The sequence below is a fragment of the Protopterus annectens genome, chromosome 11.part0 (assembly GCF_019279795.1).
Source record: "Protopterus annectens isolate FY-2018-M chromosome 11.part0, PAN1.0, whole genome shotgun sequence".
Taxonomy (NCBI): domain Eukaryota; kingdom Metazoa; phylum Chordata; order Ceratodontiformes; family Protopteridae; genus Protopterus; species Protopterus annectens.
The window spans coordinates 84,936,653-84,956,898 of record NC_056745.1 but is presented as its reverse complement, the minus strand read 5'-3'; the positions used below and the strand labels follow the sequence as shown (position 1 = coordinate 84,956,898).

General features: G+C 40.8%; 1 protein-coding gene across 3 annotated transcripts in view; it reads right to left on the bottom strand.

Moving 5' to 3' along the window:
• Window positions 1–20,246, bottom strand: part of SLC13A4 (solute carrier family 13 member 4) — a 378,128-nt gene that overhangs the window by 34,762 nt on the left and 323,120 nt on the right. For all 3 annotated transcript variants that reach the window (XM_044087466.1, XM_044087465.1, XM_044087467.1), the window contains 2 exons: window positions 18,229–18,359; window positions 4,709–4,870 (listed from right to left, as the gene is read on the bottom strand). In XM_044087466.1, the coding sequence (XP_043943401.1) occupies window positions 4,709–4,870; window positions 18,229–18,359 (293 nt within the window). The remainder of the gene's footprint in view (window positions 1–4,708; window positions 4,871–18,228; window positions 18,360–20,246) is intronic.

Genomic DNA, 20,246 nt, shown 5'->3' with positions numbered 1-20,246 from the left:
TGGTGGGATCCGGTGTCTGGTCTCTCGTGGCATTGGATCCTTGTCCGACCCCTTTTCCCACTCGGGGCTTGGCGTGGGTGAGCTCAGCCCGACATCTGCCTCGGAGCCTTCCCTCTTGGTGAGGCCTGGAGTTCCTATCTCTTCAGGAACCTTCTGGTCTCTCTGATGGGGGAGCCTTTGAGGTGATGAGGAGTGTACTAGCCCCTGGGCTTAGTCAATGGACAGTTCCATCAGCTCCTCCCACTACAGTGCCTGCTGACGTCTCTTCCCACTCTCTTGCTCCCGGACCCAGAGATCCAATGCCTCAGGTTTCCCCATTGGGAATATCTTCCTCTTCCGAGGCTTCTCCTGATCCGTCAGGTGAACCACCGCATAAGAGGACATGTAAGAGGAAACATCTAGACTCCCCTGAGTCTATTACATCTGATACTGACCTGGATGAGTCGGAGGGATCCCCAAGGTCCTCCTCTGAGGATGTCTCTTTCTCAGACATCCTTGAACTCCTTAAGCAGAGGGGGAACTGGCCCTCCCTTAATGCTTCCGAGTACGAGTCAGTATACCTGGAGGCGTCCGGATCTCGACCCTCCACCTCCTGGGTGTCTCTGCCTTTCGACCCTCTTATGGATGTAGTGGCTCAAAAGGCATGGATGGCTCTGGATTTGGTGGAACCTATTCCTAGGAGGCCTTCTAAATTCATTACGGCCCCACCAGATAGACAATATTTGACAAAGGGGTGTCCCAGTTGATGCCATTGTGGTGGCTGCTGCCACCAAGAAGGAACTAGCTGATCCTTCAGTACCTGTCCATCCTCCTAACAAGGATTCTAGGACTATGGACAGGTATGGCAAGCGGATTTTTTTCTTCAGCGACTTTTGCCATGAGATCGCTGAACTACTTGTGCCACTTCACCCACCTTCAAAGAGATGTTCTTAAAGAGTTGGGAGAAGTTTTACAGGATCCGTCAGCTGCTGGGTCTCAGGATAAGATTAGCTCACAGCTAGGAATCCTTAACTCCATTGTTAACTCCTCTATGCAGCTCATTTCTTATGCAGTCGATGGAGCGAGTAGGGCTGCAGGCACAGGAGTGGCTTTAAGGTGTCAGTCCTGGATGCAGCTTTGTAATTTTGCAGACCCCTTCAAGGCATCCTTCACAAACTCCCCTTTTGATGGTTCGACCTTGTTCGGACCTCAAGTGAAAGACACTTTGACTAGATGCGAACAAGATGGCAAGACTCTTTCTGCCATAGGAGTCCGTTTCTCCACCCCTTCAAGACCTTACCCCAAAGGACAGAAGGGAGGGAAAATGTGGTTCTGCAAATCTCAAGGAGTCATGCCTGATGCACAAAGTCAGTTTACCCCCAGAGGCAGAGGGGGTAACAATAATAGAACCCTAGGGGCAGAGGGGTCCGCAGAATCAGGGTAGCAGAGAGCCTCTTTCTGACAAACCCTTCCAGCATCCCTGAGATGTTGCCCGATTGTCCACCTTCGGAGGCAGTCGGGGGAAGATTATCGCTGTACCCAATAGCCTGGCTTTCCCTTTCTCAAGACAAATGGGTACAGTCGATTATATCCAAGGGTTACAAAATTCCCTTTATTCAAACCCCAATTCAGCAAAAGGGGAACCCTTCCAGACGTTCCACCCGGTCTAAGGGAACTAGCAGTACTAGAAATATCAAAACTGCTAGTAAAAAGAGCCATCCAGCCAGTCCCAGCGGACCAAATAGGATCCGAAATCTACTCAAGGTTCTTTTAGTTCCAAAAAAGACAGGGGACTGGAGACCAATATTAGATCTGAGCAAACTAAACAAGTTTGTAAAGAAATCAAGATTCCGGATGGTCACGCTTCAGTCCATTCTACCCTTTCTGGGCAAGGACAATTGGATGTGCTCGATAGATCTTCAGGATATCACATAAAATTCACAGCAGAAGATTTCTCCGCTTTTGGCTGGGGACCAGTCACTTCCAATTCAGGACCCTGCCCTTTGGACTCACTACAGCCCCCAGAGTGTTCACCAAATGTATGGCAGTGGTTACGGCTCACCTGAGACGTCAAGGATTCCAGGTGTTTCCATATCTAGACGACTGGCTCCTCACTGCCACCACCAGGCATCAACTTCTCCAAGCCAGAGATTACACCATTCACATTTGCAGAAGGCTAGGGATTTCTATAAATTTCGAAAAATCTGCCTTGTCACCTTGTCAATCTATTACTTTTATAGGCGCAAAATTGGACACTGTACAACTTTCAGCAAAGTTAAAAGACCAAAGGATCTTGGACATACAAAGTCACGTCCAGGTGATTCTTCTCAGCAACAAAATTCAGGCCAGATTTGCTCTGAAAGTATTGGGTCTTATGGCGGCCGCCATAACACTTCTTCCCTTTCACCGCTTTTACATGCGTCTTCTACAATGGATGCTATTCACCCAATGGTCTTTTCAACAACTTCCCATGCGTCACAAGATCACAATAACTTCAACTTGCAAAAGGCATCTGATCTGGTGGATATCGTCCCCTCAAGTCCATCAGGGCAGACCCTTTGTTCCTCCTACCCCGGTCACCACGGTTATATCGGACGCCTCCCTGATCGGGTGGGGGGGGCATTATCAGGGCAGGATGGTCCATGGCACTTGGCAACCTTTCGAATACCATCTGCACATAGTCCTGGAGATGAGAGCAGTGCTTTTAACGTTGCAAGCCCTCAACGACTCTCTTCCCCTGGGAACTATTGCAGTCCAAACGGATAATATGTCCGTAGTGTGGTATATCAACAAACAGGGCAGAACCAAGTCCTATCCACTGTGTCAAGAGGCTCTCAGACTTTGGCAATGGGCAATTTCTTCTCAGCGGTTTCTGATAGCAATGCATATCCCCGGGAAATCCAACATCATAGCGGACAGATTGAGCAGAGCTATTCTCTTGCCTCACGAGTGGTCTCTCAAACAATCAGTGACGGAAGAGATTTTTCAGAAGTGGGGCCTTCCTTGCACCTCAAAACAGCAAATGCCCAGACTTCTTCTCTCTCTTCCCCCTTCCAGGCCATCCCCCCAGAGACGCTCTAACCCAAGATTGGCCCCGGGGACTTCTTTTGGACCACAACATTATGTCACATAAACCTTGCAAGGCATTCCTTCGAGGTATCTTTTTACTTAAACCTCCGATCAGAGACCCCCCACCACAGTGGGATCTAAATTTAATTTTAACATCCTTGATTCTTCCCCCTTTCAAACCTGCGGCTGCCTGTTCATTGAAATTTCTTTCTTGGAAGACACTCTTTCTAGTCGCCATTACTTCTGCCAGGAGAGTATCTGAGCTTCATGCTCTCTGCATTCATCCTCTCTACTTAATCTTCCACAAAGACAGGGTATCTCTAAGGACTAATCCGTCTTTCTTACCAAAAGTGGCATTGCAGATGAACTTAAATCAATTCATTGATCTTCCAGTGTTTTATTATTCTGATAGAAAATTACATTGTCTTGATGTTCACCGCCAGCTCAGATATTATCTGGACAAAACTAAACTTTTTAGGAAATCTGATCAACTGTTTCTATCCTATGCAGAGAACAGGAAAGGCCTTCCAGTTTCCAAGGTGACTTTATCTAGATGGCTGTCGTCTGTGATTACTTACATTTATCAGCTCAAGAGAGGCAAAGAGTTGATTTCTAAGCCAAAAGCCCATTCTATCAGAGCTCTAGCTACATTGACAGCTTTTCAATCTAGACTTCCAATAGACACTATTTGTGCAGCAGCCACATGGGCCTCTCCTCATACATTTGTTTCACATTAAAAATTAGACTTGGCCTCCAGAGACAGAGCGAATTTTGGTTCCACCGTTCTCAAGAGTCTGTTCCATTGAGCCACCCAGGATAGAGGTGCTAGGGATGCGGTCCCATCCAGCAGGAATGAAGGCGAGATTGACAACTTAACATTAAGAAGTTATGTACCTACCATAATGTTCCATGTTAGTTGTCTTCTCTCGCCTTCTTTCTTCCTCCATCCCCCTAGCCTGGTCAGACCGAGAAGATTATGCCTCTTCTGTTAAGAGGTTTTATTCTTTTTCTAGCTATTCAGCTTCTAGTGTCACTAGATTAGGTTGATCCTTTCTAGAGGATTATGATGTTTATGATTGTCATTTAGTATTGTTACTTTTTCTTCCTCCTCTACAGTTGGAAGAATATATTCCTAAATTCCTTAGCTACCAAACGAGATCTGGGTAGTCTCCGCCTTGCATCATGGGATATAGGGTTGCCTCGAGCTGGTGGATCAGCTCCGAACCCCATCCAGCAAGAAAGAAGGCGAGAGAAGACAACTAACATGGAAAGTTATGGTAGGTACATAACTTCTTATTTTAGCCCATTCCTTTAACTTTAAGTTCCTTTTATGCGTTTTCATATTTTTGTATAGCAACCTATTGTGTAACTTTGAGCGTCACTTCTAAAGACACAGAAAATGAATGGTGTCAGTACTGAACCCATTACTATCCATTTGGTAGTTAAACATTAAAGCACAAATAGTAGTTTATAAGGAGAAAAGCTGAATAAGCAAACCATCCTGATACTGTTCTTCTGATAAACTACCATCTTTCTTTATTTTTTAATCTGCCTCCTTCCATGATAAATGTTATATAAGATACAATCTATATAGCTACCAGTCATACTAGTTAGCACATCTACAGTAACATTTCTTTGCAAACCTGTTCACTGTACTTACCAGTGTTGATAGAATGGGTAGGAATACAGTAATGGTTGCTGGATTACTTGCAAACTCCGTCACAGCTGAAACTAATAGGCAGGCAAATAGGATTATAACCAAAGGTGGAAGGCTGCTCATTGGTTCCAACTGACGGCCAATCCACACTGAAAGTCCTGAAACCTAAATGGAAAGAAAACAAAAAAGCAGCTCAGACCCAAAGAAATGTGTTAGTTTATAACAAACATGTTCAGTAGCTTGGCATTTTGATTATGTCTTTGTTGTACCTCGGATTTATTGTTCTACATGAGGAGAGTACAGGGGTCACATCTGTCATGACTCTTGACATACTGAGAATGGAGAGATGATGAAATTAGTAAGAAAAGGAGAGGAGTGTTGCTAGAACTGAATTCATCCTCAAGTCTTGCTGAGTACCTTCACATGGTGGACCCTGTTTTCAGAAAATCTCACCAAGACGACACTGATATATAGACTGTATCTTGTATAGCATTTATCATGGAGAGAGGCAGGTTAAAAACTAAGAAAGACAACTGGGTGCTCAGGTCTCAGGATAAAAGAGTGCACAAAGCTGATGTATGCAGTGGTGCCAGGACAGGAAAAAATGGCAGTGTAGAATCTTTAAGCCATGGAAACATTCCTACAACAGGGTTAGATTAGGGTGTCCCCCACTGCTGTAGAAGGAAGCAGTAGTTCACAAAAAATGCAAAAACTGACAGGCCAAAAAGAGTTTTTATGAGTACTAGTTTTCTTTCAATTGTAACAAGAATGAAACAACTGCTTAATCAATGTTGGTTAGTTGCTTAACTAATTAACTGTTGCTCATTGACTACTTAAGGGCATGCGCCCAATGCTGTAGCTATCTGAAGAAGTCACAGTATCTACTGTGAAGAAAAGCGCTTCATATTTTGGATTAAACAGCCTGTTTTTAAACTCTACATTTGGTGTTCTCCTTCCTGCAACCAGTTCCTAGTTTTGGCTCTTTTCATCGGCTTGTGTTTTCTGTACAATACCCCACTCGGTCATTATAAACAAAATTATTGAATTGGGCATAAACTCCTATATAATATGAATTAGGGGTACAGAGAATATGCAAGAGGGGCTGAAATTTACTGGAGAAAACTGGCAAAGGAACCAAGGTATTAGGAGCAAATAATTAGAGAAGGAAAAGTAATAGAATGGGAAGAGGGTAAAAATTAATTTAGAGACTGCCTTCCCTATCAAGGAATGATATCAGAGTATAGGCAAAGGGAAATAAATAGGGGGATCCAGATAGAAAAACCAGCACTGGTAGAGGTTTTAGTAGAATCTAGAAGAGAAGCTGCTGTTAAACAAGGGATAATTAGTAGGGGATATAAAATATTGCACGATAACTATAACAATCAGAGGAGGAGGATGGAAAGGATTGGGAAGAGAGACTGAATAAGCAATTCACAAAGAAACAATGGCGATATATGTATAGCTCCCAAATATGCAACAAAGCCTAGAAAATGTAGGATCTTTGCTTGAAAGTGTCTGTATAGGTATTTTTATACCCAAAACAGATTCCAGATAATTTTTTCTCAGGTAGATTGCAAGTATTGGAGGTATGATAGGAAAGAAAGAGGTAACTGGGAACATATTTTTTTGGGAATGCAATGAGTTGTTAGACTTTAAAAAATTCAGACTACTCTAACAGAAGTACTGGGTGAGCAAATTGGTGTAACTAAGGAAATTATTTTCGAGCTATGATACAGAATCTGAATTACCTAAACATTGTAAGGCCTTGCTGAGTTTAATTGTGGTGGCTGCCAAAAAAACAATTACTAGAAAATACAAACCAAAGTCTAAGCCAACTGAACTAGAAGTAGTGAATATTGTAACAGAGATAAAACAAATGGAAGTAGGATCTTTAGAAAAGGGTAGGAGCAAATTACATAGAAAACTGGGAATTGTGGGAACAATACATGCAGAATAATGTTTTGGAGGAGGAATGAGTTTTAAAGGAAGGCAGGAATTGAATGAGCTTTGTGATGTTTGACTGAAAATGACTGCACGGATTATATGTGATGTATAATATTTGCAACTAAAAATATGTCAATATGATTTGTTTTCATTTATATAAATGTATGATTGTCTATGTCATAAGTGATAATTTAATAAAGATGTTTCTTGTTTAAAAAAAAAACTAAGATGGTAGATAGACAGTTGGCTCACAGATACTACCCAAGAAGTTAGGATTGGTGAAACCTACTCTACAAAGAGACCAGACATCAAAGGAGTCACTCAGGGCTCCATGCTGGGCCCTTTCCTCTTATGCATACACTTCTTGGAAGTCAAGGCCAATGTCAAGGGCCTCTGGCTGAGTAAGTTTACAAATGATTGCAAGTTAGAGCAGTCGTAGAATCCCCCAGGACACTAACTTCTTACAAGAAGGTCTAACACACACAAATGACTGGTGTCAAAACCATGGCTTAAAAATCAATGTCAAGAAAAGCATAACAGTACCTTTTATGAAGCTGGCCAACCCAGGAAACTACATCATTGACAGAACACCCCTAAGAATTGACCTGTAGTCTGAAATTTGGGTACTCAAGTAGATAGTAACCTAGCCTTTGATCGACATGTTTTCACAGTAATAAGGAAATCATTCTGTGTCGCTCAACTTATAAGTAGGGCCATGGCAGCTAGGCAGGGTAGTCATTGCGCCACTGTATTCTGCCCTTATAAGACCCATTATTGAATATAATGTCCCCTTCAGTATGTATCTGACCAGACACATATAATTGTAATGCCTGCAAAGGTTCCTTACAAAAAGAATACACAGCATTAACACAATGTCCAATGTGGATCACTTCAAAACCCTTTCTCTATACTCTGTTTCTTACAGACTTCTGAGAAGCGACCTATGCATGGCATACAAGGCATCCATGGATCCAGCTCTGATGAATCTTTTGTATATCTGCAAAATAAGCAGTATCAAAACTACTGGATCTACGGACCTGAATTCTGCTTGTGACATAAATAAGACATGCTGGAAAGACAGCTACGTATCTCAGGGAATTCTGATTCTCTGGAATAGGCTCCCCATCCATATGAAACAGAGTCCCTCTCTAACCACATTTGAGTGTAACCTAGACCGATGGATGGGAAATTGGAAATTCGGTGGTGCCCATGTCTCTGATGGACAGCAGTCAATAAATCATGTCCCAACTAAAACACACCCCTTATATAAATGCCTACAATACAAACATTTGTGGGACACTTTTGGGTTCCACAGCTAGGTTTATAAAGGCCTTTGTGGCCATTAGCCTAGTATACACCTATGAACCTATAAATATAAAGGAATAGTACAAAATAAGTAATTCATTGAGGGCCCAAAAATGTTTTATTGAGAACTGGTAAACAAAACTAAAGGAATCCGAAACACTATCAAAATAAGAAGAAATAGGCACATTTTGAAAAAATATTTATAAAGACTCAGTGGAGCATAACAAACATGCTGAATGCATAAAAAAATAAAATAAATAAGCTTATCAGATGATATACAATAGTCAGTGTTTACCAAGCTTATATATTCCTCATCCTGAAGGAGGTATGGACCTCCTCAAAATTGATCACATGTACAGATTTGCAGTCATGGGACTGCATGTGTATCTGATGACCTCACCAGATATAAACATAGTGAAAGTTTTAAAACACAAGATGTTTATGGTGATCTCTTTGCTCAGTCTAGCACAAGCATTTCAATATCAAGTGAGTAGGGAAATCAAACCAGAAGTAGACAAAAATCAGACAGCAACTGAATGTGCCAAAAAACAAAACAAAGCAAAAAAAAAACAAAGAAAAAATATAAGGAGATGAATCAGGTGAAAAGGGAAGAAATGTAGAAAATGGCTAAATATTGCGGTAAGTACAGATATCTCCTGGAATGACCTCAGTTTATTTATTTATTTATTTACTTTATTTAAGATTTGCTTACCGGGAAAGTCCGACTGGACACAGGTCCTTTTTCAGCAGAGGCCCGGGGAGAAAAGCTACATGAGTAACAGTAAATTTTCATGCACACATTACAATAATCAATAAAGTATAAAGTAAATGAAATGTAGTATACATAAGGAAATACAAATTTGTTACATCTTGACAACAAAACCTGGGCTTTGAACATGGCTACTATTATTTGTAGGTATGACTTATGTCAAGATATAAGGTTAAGACAGGTCAGTAGGAACAAAAGGATTAAACACTGGGGAGAAGTTGGATATGTTTTGGGTACACTGTGATGTATCAGAGCACTCATGAGGGGTTAGTACAGGAACATAGCCACTTATTTTTTTTAGATATATTTAAGTGATGGCTTAAAGTGGTTAGTGGATGAAATTGAGAGAATGGAGTTAGGAAGGGAGTTCCATATATGAGATATATAGTTGGAAAATAAAGATACTCCTGCAGTGTTGTTTGCCTTGGAGACAATGAATAAGTTCTTGTTAGAGTGAAGTGGTTTGCTGGAACTGTAAGGAAGGATGTGATTTTGTAGTGTATGTGTTCTAGTTGGTTGTGTTACAGTTTTGTGAGTTAGAGAGAGTTGGTTGTAAAGAATAATGTTGGGAAGCTCAAGCCAGTCTAGTATCATTAAAGCTGTACAATGATGTGTTCTATATGGGCAGTTAGATGCACACTTAGCAATTTTATTATAACATGCTTCTAGCTTAGATAAATCAGTTTTTTTTAGATTAGTTACAATTGGAGATGCATATAGTAAAGTGGAGAGCAGATGGGTTTGTGCTAATGTCATTTTGTCCATTGTGGTCAGGAACCTTTTGTGCCTATATAGACTTCCAAGTTTCTTATGGACTTTTTATAGTTAGGGAGACATGCAAGTGAAAGTTTAGGGTATTGTGTATTTCCACTCCAAGAAGCTTTGTATGGGTTGTTGGGGGAGATCACAGTATTGTCTTTGGCTATTATGTTAAATACTGGGCATGAGATAGATGTCTTGTTAGGTTGGAAGAGTAATAATTTAGTTTTGTTTGGGTTCAGGATTAGATGGGCATTGGCTAACCATGTTTCAACAGAAGTGAAAGATTAATGTGTTTGAGAATGAAGAGTCGATAGAGAAGTGGCAGCACAGATAAGTGTTTAATCATCTGCATACTGTGTTATAGAACCATGTGGAGTAGCTGTGCGTAGATTATTAGTAAAGAGGGAGAAAAGGAGAGGGTCCAAGATAGATCCTTGGGGGACACCAATGGATAAAGGAAGGCGTGGAGATAGGTCACCTTGCCATAGAACAGATTGTTGACGGCCAGATAAATAGTTATTAAACCATGCTGTGGCAGATGGTGAGAAGGATAATTCAGTTAGTAGATCAATTACTTTGGAATGGGAGACCATATCAAAAGCTTTTGATAGGTCTAGAAAGATGGCAGATACAAATTAGTTGTTATTCCTGCAATTGTTTACAGAATTAGGGAAGGGTAAGAGAGCTGTAGTGGTACTATGTGATGGGCGAAACCCATGCTGAGTGTTTGCGAGAATGTTATTTGTTAGTAAGAATTTCATGACCTGGAGATGAATACACCTTTCGAGTAGCTTAGAAAGAGGTGAAAGAATAGCAATTGGCCGATAGTTTGTCAGTTCTGTGGAAGGTCCCCCTTTATGAAGTGGGATTATATGGGATATTTTCCATAGTTGAGGAACCTTGTTTTCGAGAATAGATCCACTTAAAATGATTGATACTGGAAAGGCTATAGATTCAGTTGCAATGTTGAGGTATTCACTAGGTAAGTTATCTATGGCAAGTGTAGTAGGTTTTAGTTTCTGTAGTAGTTTTTTTATATAGTGGCTGTAGGAACTGGGGAGAAAGAGAATGAGGCATTGCTAGATGTAGACTTGGCTGGTTTGGTATCAGGAGTAGGGGTTTGCTGTTTGGAAAGGGCAATTATAGATTCAGTAAAATGTTTGTTAAAAATGGTAGCTATGTCATCGGAATTGTTGTGGATGTTTGGCTTTGGTGTAATAGATTTTCCTGGGTGAAGGACTGAGTTTATAGCTGGCCAGAATTTTTGAGGGTTTTTTGATATGTGTTTTGAATGTTATGATGGAAATTTATTTTATCTTGTTTTATCTGTTTTTTTTGCCTTATTTCTAAGCTCTTGATACTGTTGTTTAGAAACTACTATGTTATTCTTACTCCATAGTTCCCGGGCTTTATCTCTTGTTTTCAGAAGGGCCCTAGTGTCTCTGCTTAGCCAGGGGGCACAGTTTGATTTTACTCTGATAGTTCTAACAGGAGAATGTGCATTTAATATATCTAAGAAAGATTTATTAAAGTGGTTCACTGCATCATCTAGGTCAAGGTATTTGAGTGGAGTCCAATTGCACCTTTGTAGGTCAGCTAGGAAGTTGTCAAGATTAAAGTTATGTTTTTTTCTGAGTTGTTTAAACACAGTAGGTTTTGGTGGGAATATGTGTTGTCATATAAGAAATGTGGGAAGGTGGTCACTCAGACCATTAGGAAGGCAACCTGATTGGAATGAGTGAGAGGAGTTATGTAATAATGACCATTCCAAGGTTGGAATGATGAGGAGGATTATAAATGAATGACCCAAGGTTGGAATGAGTGAGAGGAGTTATTTAATAATGACCATTCCAAGGTTGATTGTTTTTTACTAGCGTTATCTATTCGGGTAGGTTCCTGAATAGTTTGTGTAAAACTATGCAAGTTTATGTGATGGATGGGATGATCTGTAGCACATGCAAACTAGTCTAAATTAAAATCACCTAGCATGAATGTCTCCTGACTAAGGGTGCAAACCAGTCTAAATTAAAATCACCCAGTATGAATGTGTCCTGACTAAGGGTACAAACCATTCTAAATTAAAATCACCCAGTATGAATGTCTCCTGACTAAGGGTACAAACCAGTCTAAATTAAAATCACCCAGTATGAATGTCTCCTGACTAAGGGTACAAACCAGTCTAAATTAAAATCACCCAGTATGAATGTCTCCTGACTAAGGGTGTAAACCAGTCTAAATTAAAATCACCCAGTATGAATGTCTTCTGACTAAAGGTGCAAACCAGTCTAAATAAAAATCACCCAGTATGAATGTCTCCTGACTAAGGGTACAAACTAGTCTAAATTAAAATCACCCAGTATGAATGTCTCCTGACTAAGGGTACAAACCAGTCTAAATTAAAATCACCCAGTATGAATGTCTCCTGACTAAGGGTACAAACCAGTTTAAATTAAAATCACCCAGTATGAATGTCTCCTGACTAAGGGTGCAAACCAGTCTAAATTAAAATCACCCAGTATGAATGTCTCTTGACTAAGGGTGCAAACCAGTCTAAATTAAAATCACCCAGTATGAATGTCTCCTGACTAAGGGTGCAAACCAGTCTAAATTAAAATCACCCAGTATGAATGTATCCTGACTAAGGGTGCAAACCAGTCTAAATTAAAATCACCCAGTATGAATGTCTCCTGACTAAGGGTGCAAACCAGTCTAAATTAAAATCACCCAGTATGAATGTATCCTGACTAAGGGTACTACTTGCCTAGTGCAATAGCCATTCTATAACTGGGACATTATTTCCGGGTGGGATATAGCAGCCAATTATATTAAGTGTTTTTCTTGAATTCATGGTTTGTGTGGTATGGATGATTTCTGCACTGTCCAGTTGTGGGGTTTTGCATTTAAGGAAAGTTAAAGTGAGATGGTCTTTAAAGAGGACAGCAACTCCACCTCCTCTTTTGTTGAGTCTATCCACCCACAGTATGGAGTAACCTAGGGGGTGGTATTTCATTATCTTTTGTACTTGGTTTTAACCATGTTTCAGTGATTGTGACTATGTCTGGGGAGTATATAGCTAGAGTGGCTTGGAGGATATCCAATTTGTTGGCTATACTTCTGATATTAATGTTCATTAGCAATAGGTCTGATTTGTTTCTGTTTAGGATTGCAAGTGTGGGGGTGTTGAGACTAGAGTGATTAGATGGGTTGGTGTTATCTGAGAGTGGTCCAGAGTTTGGGTGGATGTCACCACTAAGCAGTAGCCTAGATGCAATGTTGGTAAGTAGTTTCAATCATTTGAAAAGTTCATTGTTGAATAACTGAGGATTATAGTGACTATCTCAGGATTTGACACAAGAATGGTTAAGGACGGGTGAATTCAAACCAAAAAATGAAAAGTTAATAATGGCAGCTCAGGGTAGTGGACTGTGTACATGGGGGTTTACAAAGTCTATTGAATATAGGGAGAAAACAGACAAATGCAGGTTCTGTAAAAAAGAACTGGAAACAGTGCTGAATCTTGTTGCTGGGTGTGATGCACTCATGGCAGAGGGCCTGTATATTGAACGGCACAATAATGTGGCACGACTATTGCACTGGAAATTGTGCAAATACTACAATACTGAAATAGGTGAGAAGCACCGGAGACATGAACCACAAAACATTGCAGGGAATGATGATGTTTATATCACATGGGATCACCCATTACCAACAATTTAAAAAACAGATGTGAGAAAACCAGAAATGAAAGTCCAGGAAAAAATCCAAAAGTAGCATTGATCATTGAAATTGCTGCAGCCAGTTATTATAGTCTATTATGTACAGAGAGACACAAAGTCATAAAAATTTAGGATTTGCATGCATAAATGAGAGCAATTTGGAAGAAAGAATCCCAGACAGTTACAAAATAGTAGAAGCAACAGGTCTAATAAAAAATAATTTTCAGTCATATTTACTACCAATACGCATAATTATGTATGAATCACAGGGGTCATTTCTGGGTACATTGCAGGTGCTGCAAAGAGCACTTTTGGCTGACATCAAAGACTGAAACAATACTAATTTCATGAACTTTAATCATATCCTGACTTAGGAAGGGGGTCCATTTCTGTCTTGGTATTAGAAACTCAAAAGACTTTGAGAAATTAAAAAGGGAGAAACTGTTTTAAACATCACTGAATTATGTTATAAAACATGCTTACAATGACTGTTACAGAGCACAGTCACATATCACAGAAAATGTGATTGTGTTTTAGGACACTAATAACCATTGGTGTCTATTGTCATATTAAACCAGAAACCACACGTGTGCTGTGTTTACCCTGATGAGATTCTGATAACACTCAGAACAAAGTGGTTCACAAAAGGAAGGAGGGAATATATACCCCATTGTTGGGTAGGGCAGAGAATAACTTTTGAGAAAATGTTTTTAACAAAAGGTTGGTAGTCAATAAAGGGTAGGAGAAGGTGATGAGCGTGGCTTATTCAGTGGACAGTTATTCCATTATGGAGGTGACCAGGAGATACTGGAACATAAGTTTATTAACCTTACCCCAGGGGTAGGTGAACCCCCCCAGATTGGTTTTTAAAAAGGGAAGAAATTTCAAAGATTTAATAGAAGGATAGAAGGTTACCTCAAGTGCCACAAGGGCAAGGAGAGGGATCCACAAATGTGGTACATGTAATCAGTGTCCCTCTATAAAAGAAGGTTCTGGGATGGTCATTTATGGAATGGCCCTTTTAGTACAACTAATTATTTTAATTGTGAATTCAGAGGGGTAATTTATCTAGCTACATGCAAGGACAAGCCCATGTTTTATATTGGTAAAATTGAAAGAACTTTTAAAGAAAGACTATATGAGCATACCTAAGATATTAAAAGTCAAAATCTAAATAATGCATTATTTAAGCATATTTACCTATATTCTGCTCTCAACTTTTTTATTTTGGATATTAGGGAAAATATCCTTAAACTTCAGAAGGGAGTATGGAGTGAGTGGCTAGAAATCAGAGCGCTGTTTGGGCAACTACAAACTAATACCAAAACTCCTTTGGGGTTAATGAAGTTTCTTCTTTGACTTGTGCATTAAAAATGAAATTAACAGTGGTGTAAGATCAAAATAATTTGAAAACTGTACATTTTATATGGATTTTCTACTTTCATTTTTTATATAGTTATTGTTTATAATATTTTATGTGTATGTTACAGAAAATAAACAATTGTTATACTCTGTGGCTACAGTACGATCTGTGTCGCTTTTGTGTGCTATCCTTAAAAAAGGTCCTGGCACTTTAAATATTTTTTGTCACGGTTTGAAATGATGTACTAGATCATTTGGTTAAACAAAGGTTTTAAAATGAGGCCTTGGAGAATATGTAACTGTTTTGAAGAAATCCTTTTTTCGTATAAGGGACAGTGAGTTTATTTTATGCATTTTTCATTAAATTAAGTGTGGAGTGGAGCAGTTTTGGCCCTGTGGATGCCCTTCTGTATCACTGTTGCAGTATTTGGTACATAAGGAATGTCCCTTCCCAGGCAGCCCATTGCTTGTCCAGTATAGATAAGCTTAAAAGAGATCTTGTATGCTCCAAATATCACATTTATGCTCTTTGCACAGAATGTAAGATAAAAAAGGACAAATGGATGCAACTGCCCAGAACTTCTTTTGCCTGCAGTTTGAATGCCATCGATACTAGAAAATCTTGGGGTAATGAAAGAGGAAACAGAGTTTGAAGAGTAAGCATCTGAAAAGAAGAGATTTCGAGAAAGGTGTTGAACTGGGAGAGATCCAAAATAGGTCTCCAAGTGCCCTCCTTTTGAGGAACCAGGAGCATCCTGAAATAAAAACCCTATCCCACTTGGGAAGGGGGGACAGGTTGAACGGTTGCTTGGTTCAAAAGGGACCCTAGGACCTCCAGGAAAGGAGGAAGTTGCTCTAGAGGAGGTTGCGGAATCCCCGAGAAAGGAAGGCCAGAGTTCCATATCATGAAGTAACCCTGACTGATAATAGAAAGAACACAAAAGTCTGAAGTGATGAGACACCAATTTAGAAGAGAAAGGAAGAGCTGAAGGGACAAAGGAACATGGTCTAAAGGTAAGTGGGGTGAATTTTCAAAGAGAAGCAGGCTTACCAGATAAATGAGGCTTCTGGGCCATAGAATTCTGAGAAGCCTTAGCACAGAGGGCTCACCTCCTACCCTTCCTGCCCTAAGAGGCCTGGTGGGGTTCCCTGTGAACAAAAGCAGATCTAGAAGGATAATTCCTCTGGAACTTAGGGATAGGAGAGACAAAAATATGTTTAAGGTCTTGAAAGGCTTTGCCTTTCTCTTGAAGAGACTTAAACAAGTCAGCAGCAGCAGTCACAAAAAGATGAGTATTATCCAAAGGAGCTTCCAACAATTTGGCCTTAATGTCCTCAGGAGGAGACTGGAGATGAAGCCAAGAATAAAGTCTCATGATGGACCCAAAAGCCACGGTCCTAGAAGAGGCATCAGCAGCATCATAGCCACACTTAATATAGTGACAAACCACATGAGAAGCAGAACCTAAAAAAGATAAAGCAGAGGAGAGGATTTGCCATCAGAATCAGGAAGGGCAGAGAGAACCTGCAAGCCTGAGCATACCTGGTCATGTGGGCCTAGTAATTAATAGCCCTAACGGCCATAGTAGAAGCAGTGTAAACTTTCTTGCCAATCCTCTCCATTGCCCTGCTATCCTAATAAGAATGCAAAAGTTTGGATGAGAGCAAGCTTCGAAGGTTTGTCAGAAGAGACTTATACCACAGCAGGATTGGCAGGACACTTAAATAAAATTTACATTCCTCAGGGACCTTATTAAACCTGTCAGGTTTCTTAGGAGCAGGAGGCTGAGAATCAGGAGACTTGGAAGCAGCAATGAAAATATCTAACAAAGAAGCCAGCACAGGAGGAAATGCAGATGGTTTAGGAGTATCCACTGGAAGCAACTCATAATACCTTGTCCGAATATCCAACACTTGAGAATAATCCCACTTAAAGAATTCCATCATCCTAGCAATTGTGCCCACAAAGGATAATTCCTCAAACATAGACTCAGGATTAACAGACTCCTCTTCATCAGAACCATAAGCCAAAGGTGAGGGCATCTGTGAAGAATAGGACAAAGACCCCTCATCAGACAAGGAATCCTCATCCGAGGAATCTGGTTCCCTAAAACATTTAGAAGGGGTAGAGATCCAAGGAGGAGCAGGTACTGAAAACCCTTGAGGAGGCTTTAGGGTCATTAAGGCAGAGAACAAGCCCTGAGTAAATTCCTGTCATCCCCCTTTGAAGATCCATAGGACAAACACAAACATGCTTCAGTTTTTGTCTTTTCTTAGAGGGGACATCAGCCCTAACAAATAGCGGAGGTTCCGACCTTTGGTGAGATTCAAAAAAAGAACCTGGAACTTCCTCCCTGATCAGTATCTGTGGAGTCCCTCTCGAACCTTCCAAGATAACCAACTATGGTTCCCCCTCGACATCCAGAGTAGATGTCTGCAAAGACTCACAGTACATGCAAAAAGACGGAACCATGCCAGCCTCCAGCAGGGTCGCAGCAGAGGAATCCAATGTAAACACTGAATGATCTACAGAGCTATTACTGGCTTCTAGAGGGATGTCTGGTGGAGACTGGACAGCTAAAGAATCCATCTGAGAATTCTTGGCCTTCTTACCTATCAAGAGTGTTTTGGGGTTAAAGGATTCCGCCATGGTACCTTGGGCTAACTTTCTAAGCCATTGGTTTTCAAGATAAATGGCCAGGGAAGACAAATAGCTTCTGTGTGTCTTAGGCAAAAGTGCCTTACAGATACTACAAAAGCACCCAAACAAAAAAGACATCCTTATGAGGAATCTGCCTCCCACACTGACATTTTCCCCTCTTGGATGACATAAACTCTGGTTAGTGATAAAAAAAGATAAAAAAAGACCAAGAAAGTACATTTAAAAAGATAAAGAAAAAGAACCCCAATGGGGGACATATCTGGTGTTGTTAAATATACAGTACAGCAACAAAATGCTCAAACCAGCTGACAACAATGGCATTTGATTGCCGGCAAAAGAAGTTCTGGGTAGTTGCATCTATATGTCTCTTTTTTGCCTTACTTTCTGTGCAGGGAGTATAAATGTGATGTTCGGAGCATACAAGATCTCTTTTAAGCTTATCTATACTAGCCAAGCGACAGGCTGCCTGGGAAGGGACATTTCTTATGTACTGTATACTGCAATGATGATATGGAAGGACATCTACTGTTATGGTAAGATTTTACACAACTGTACTTTATTTTATATGAGAGCTGTGAATTAGTCCCCTGGAGTGTTTTTTTTTTTGTTTCATTACCAGTCTTCTGCTATGTTCCACATATAATTTGAGTAGGTCTTGTTGGGGGGGGGTTGGGGTTCAGCCTGAAGTGGGCCAGTCATTAAAAAGCATTAAATTAGAAATGTCACCAGATGTATTTGATTTTTTTTTTCAGATGGAAAGGATGCTGTTTCCTGATGGTCATCACCATGTCTGAGCACTGACGACTCTTGATACCAAACAGCTTCCTATTTCTCATCTCACAGCCTCAGTCCTATGCCTGACTAGTTTAACAATGATATTAACCAAATGCTATCCACATATACTTAGAACAGATCACTTCTACACACCACTTAAGAAACTGCTAACCAAGCAGAGAGAGAGAGAGAGAGAGAGAAAGAAAGAGAATGAAGAAGTTGGTGTTACCTTGCATCCAGCTGCAAGAGCATATCCTCCTCCAACCAAAATGATGATTTCCCAAGGCATTAGTTTCTGGAAGTCCTTCCATGTTATCATAGTTGCTAAGCTGTCTAACTCCTTATTTTCAGGGTTCCTTTCTGAAGACAAAACAATACATGTGTTACTTTGATGTAATTGTGTCCATTACTAACACAAATATAACAGTTTGATTTCACAGCAGTTTTGTCTGTCCCATAGTATACATGTTCCTACTGTTTACCTAGGACCATAACCCTAAGGGGTTTAAGTAACTTGTTTTATTTATGCGAGGGATGTCTGTGAACTTGGCTTTCCCATTCCCATTACACAACATAGCTTATGTTTAAAATGAAGAGAGTCACGTGGTTCACATGTATCAGCTGTATTAGGCAGACTTAGGTTCATAGGTTCATAGGTAGATACTAGGCTATCTGCCCTAGGGCATTTATAAGCCTAGCCAGAGTGTATTTGGCTTCCGCCTCCCTATTAGATTAGCCTACTGTGCCTCTGTAAAGTATGTCACAGAAGGTACCCTTTTAAGATTAGTTTACTGTGCCTCTTTTAAGATTAGTTTACTGTGCCTCTGTCTAGCAGGGACACAGAAGAGATCCCAGGGGTGAATTTGCAATTTCCCATCCACGCATCCAGATTTCGCTTGAAGAGGGTCAGCGAGGGGCTATGTCTAACATGAATTGGTATTGTATTCCAGAGTGAGGGGAGCCTCTGGGAAATGAATCTGTCCCTCCAGCATGTCTTATTTATTTTTGTGCTGAAGTTTAGGTCCCTGGAGTGTGTAGCTCTAAGGGACTTGGATTTTTTGAGGTGGAGCATGTCCATTAATTTTGGGGGCATTGTATTCAATTATGGGCCTGATGGTGGCGGTAGAGGGGCACACACACTCCTCTTCTCTAGATCAACCCTTTCTTTCATGATAAGGTGGGCAAATCTCTAATTACTTCTTCCAGATTTAATGGATTACCACCTATGTGGTAATTTGTGGGCACCTTGTTTTTCCCAAAGGGGATGACTATGCACTTTTTAGCATTTAGCGTGAGGCCATGGCTCTGGCACCAAGCATCTGTCTCTGTGAGACCCTTTTGGAGGATGCTTGTGTCAGCTGGAGATTCGATTATGGCCCCCAGTTTGCAGTCATCTGTGAACTTTGTCAGCCATAATCCCCCCGTGTTAGCCTGAATCTCAGAGAAGTATATACCGAACAAGAGAGGTCCCAGAACTGAGCCCTGTGGGACACCACTTGTAACTGGTTTGGATTCAGACATGGCACCTGCGATTCTGACCATGTGGGTTCTATCTCCGAGCCAGTTTGCAACCCATCTTGTGCTATACGGGTTGATATTTAAGCTGGTAACTTATTTATGATGCCCGAGTGGGGTATTGTGTCAAAGGCTTTTGCGAGGTCCAGGTAGGCTGTGTGGACTACCTTGCCCTCATCTATGGCTTTGGTAACTGTTTCAAAGAAATCAACTAGGGTTAAGAGGCAAGATCTGCCCTTAATAAAGCCGAATTGGGTAGGGTCCAGTGTCTGGAGGCTCCCAATGTCTTTGTTTATGAGTTCCATGATAATACACTCCATAGCTTTACAGACCAGACTAGTCAGGCTTATGGGGCGATAGTTTCTGGGGTCCGTTGTGGCACCACCTTTGTGGAGTGGGACCACTGTAGCTGTACGCCATTCTTTGGGTACATATCCTGTAGTAAGGCTAAGTTTGAACAGTGACTTAATGTGAGGGTTCAGTTCTTCTTGGAGCCCATGTAAGACACAGCCTGGGACACCGTCCGGTCCCATAGATGCTGTGTGTTTTGCTTTGGAGAGGGCAGCTTTCACCTGTACATCTGTGATGTCAGGGAGGTTACATTCAGTTGGGACAGGAATTTGCTCCTTTGGGGGGGAAGGGGGGGGAGAAGTTTGTGCTGAATCTGTCTGCCAGGATGTTGGCTATGTCTGTAGGTTCGGTATATTTTGTACCGTTATGCAACAATTCAGA